The following is a 2,889-nucleotide window of genomic DNA, read 5'->3' on the forward strand; positions in this document are numbered from 1 at the left end:
GTAGAGACGGGGTTTCATTGTGTTAGCCAGGATGGTCTCGATCTCCTGACCTCGTGATCCGCCCGTCTCGGCCTCCCAAAGTGCTGGGATTACACATTTTCTTCTTAAAGAAAGCCCATCTACTCCACATCTCAAGCCTATTCTGTGTTAGAAGAAACTGAAGTTGAAGAGAAGAGGCTAACCAAGAAGACACAGTGAGCTGGGAACTGGATGAGAACTAGACTCCAGGGTTCCCACTTTCTTGCTGAGGCCTCCCTTATCACCATCTGTTCTTTTAAGCTGACAGAAGACAGGGCCTTCCTGGGGAACCACCCTTCCTCCCGACTATGCATGCCTCTGGGAGTCCTGAAGCCAAAGCTGGGTGTTAGAGAACAAGAGCATAGGACCACAGTACCCACCAAGGAACCCTCCTCCATCAGAAACATGGGCCTGGCCTCCTGAGAACCTGCCCCAATCCCCAAGAAGACAGCTTACCTCCCTGGCAACATCTTGGCGATCTCGGCCCAGCGGTTGCCCAGCACCTTGTGGGCCTCGCAGATAATGCGGTCCTCCTCCTCGGTCCAGCAAGACTTCTTCACCTCAGGGTTGAGGTGGTTGTGCCAGCGTTCACGGCACTGCTTCCCCAGCCGGCCTTTCAGGTGCTTGGCAATCAGTGTCCACTGCTTTGTGCCGTACTTCTTAACCAGCTCGATGACCTTGGAGAAAAGCCTCTGGGTAGCCAGTTGCACCGGCCCCTCCCTCGCCCTTCACATCCACCTGAGCCTTGCCACGGCCCTGGGAGGTGCCACCTGCCACATCCCCTCAGGCAACACTGAGCGGGTGGCAGGGGATGCCACCCAGTATGACTCTGTGTAGCCCACAAGTCCTACCTGAAGATCTGACCACACCCCTCTCATTTACTGCCTGGAATAAATCTAGGTCAAGAATGCCAGAGACTCTTTCTAGAGCAGAGATCAAGCGGGGGTAAACAAAGGCACCAAAGTCCTGCTTCCCTCTTCAGGGCTCAACCCAATAAGCTAAGTATAAAAGAGCAGAGGGATGAGGAGGAACAACCACAAGGGTCCAAACTAAAGGTGGGAAATAGACTTTCCCACCCCGGCCATGCCCCAGGCTGCCACAAGACCTCCCAGCACTTCTGTGGAAATTGGGAGGGCACAGGCTGAGCCATGGTAGCAGGCATGGCGGGCTGACCTAGCTGGACCTGAGTCCCCACCTGCCCTCAGTCAGGCTTCCTAGCTCAGGACACAAACCACAACATACTCAGACACAAAAGCCAGGCCACGCCCCGCCTATACAACAGACACACACATTCTCGTGTGCACACAGGCCACAAGAAACTGGGAAGAGTGGATGCTTCTTTTGGCAAAGATTTTGGTGAATAAATATTTGACTTCATTTCTGTATGGTTTAAATTTTTATGGCAACCACATATCACTTTGTTTTTTGTTTTTGTTTTTTTAAAGATTTTATGTTTTTACTTTTTTTATTTTCATTTTTTGAGATGAAGTTTTGCTCTTGTTGCCCAGGCTGGAATGCAACGGCACAATCTTGGCTCACCACAACCTCCGCCTCCCAGGTTCAAGCGATTCTCCTGCCTCAGCCTTCAAAGTAGCTGGGATGACAGGCATGCGCCACTACACCCGGCTAATTTTGTACTTTCAGTAGAGACGGGGTTTCTCCATGTCGGTCAGGCTGGTCTTGAACTCCCGACCTGAGGTGATCCGCCTGACTCAGCCTCCCAACGTGCTGGGATTATAGGCATGAGCCACCGCGCCCAGCCCAATTTTATGTTTTTACTTTTTTAGAGACAGGGTCTTACTGGTGTGCAGGGGGGCGATCTCAGCTCACCGCAACCTCTGCATCCCAGGTTCAAGCAATTCTCCAGCCTCAGCCTCCCAAGTAGCTGGGATTCAGGTACACCACCACACCTTGCTAATTTTTGTATTTTTTGGTAGATGGGGTTTCATCATATTGGCCAGGCTGTTCTCAGACTCCTGACCTCAAGTTATCCACCCACCTCAGCCTCCCAAAGTGCTGAGATTACAGGTGTGAGTTACCACACTCAGGCAAAAAAGTATTTTCAAACTAAATTTTATTTTATTCTTAAGAGATAAGGTCTCAGGCCTGGCCCAGTGGCTCATGCCTGTAATCCTAGCACTTTGGGAGGTCGAGGCGGGTGGATCACCTGAGGTCAGGAGTTCGACACCAGCCTGACCAACATGGCAAAACCCCCTCTCTACTAAAAACGCAAAAATCACCCAGACATGGTGGCGTGCACCTGTAATCTCATCTGCTTAGGAGGCTGAGGCAGGAGAATCGCTTGTACCTGGGAGGCAGAGGTTGCAGTGAGCTGAGATCATGCCATTGCACTCCAGCCTAGGCAACAAGAGCGAAACTCTACCTCAAAAATAAATAAATAAATAAATTTAATTTCATTCTTTTTCTTTTTCAAGACAGAGTTTCACTCTTACAGCCCAGGCTGGAGTACAATGGCGCAATCTCGGCTCACTGCAACCTCCGCCTCCCTAGTTCGGGTGATTCTCCTGCCTCAGCCTCCCAAGCAGCTGGGATTACAGACATGCGTTACCATACCAGGTTCATTTTTGCATTTTTAGTAGAGACACAGTTTCGCCATTTTGGTCAGGCTGTCTCAAACTCCTGATGTCAGGTGATCCACCCACCCCAGCCTCCCAAAATGCTGGGATTGCAGGCGTGAGCCACCACACCCAGGCTTATTTTTATTTTTATTTTTTTGAGGCAGGGTCTCACTGTGTCACCCAAGCTAGAATGCAGTAGTGTGATCATAGCTCACTGCGGCCTTGAATTCCTGGGCTCAAATGATCCTCCCAACTCACCTTCCATCTACAGGCACCCTACCACCACACTGAG

General features: G+C 50.7%; 1 protein-coding gene across 1 annotated transcript in view; it reads right to left on the bottom strand.

Annotated features, from left to right (window-relative positions):
* MYBL2 (v-myb avian myeloblastosis viral oncogene homolog-like 2) overlaps positions 1-2,889 on the bottom strand; it is a gene marked incomplete at its 5' end in the record, with an annotated part of 50,123 nt that overhangs the window by 36,701 nt on the left and 10,533 nt on the right. Inside the window, one exon of the mRNA XM_011997670.1 lies at positions 475-695. Coding sequence (XP_011853060.1) covers positions 475-695 — 221 coding nt within the window. The remainder of the gene's footprint in view (positions 1-474; positions 696-2,889) is intronic.

Source organism: Mandrillus leucophaeus, unplaced genomic scaffold (assembly GCF_000951045.1).
Source record: "Mandrillus leucophaeus isolate KB7577 unplaced genomic scaffold, Mleu.le_1.0 Scaffold544, whole genome shotgun sequence".
NCBI lineage: Eukaryota > Metazoa > Chordata > Mammalia > Primates > Cercopithecidae > Mandrillus > Mandrillus leucophaeus.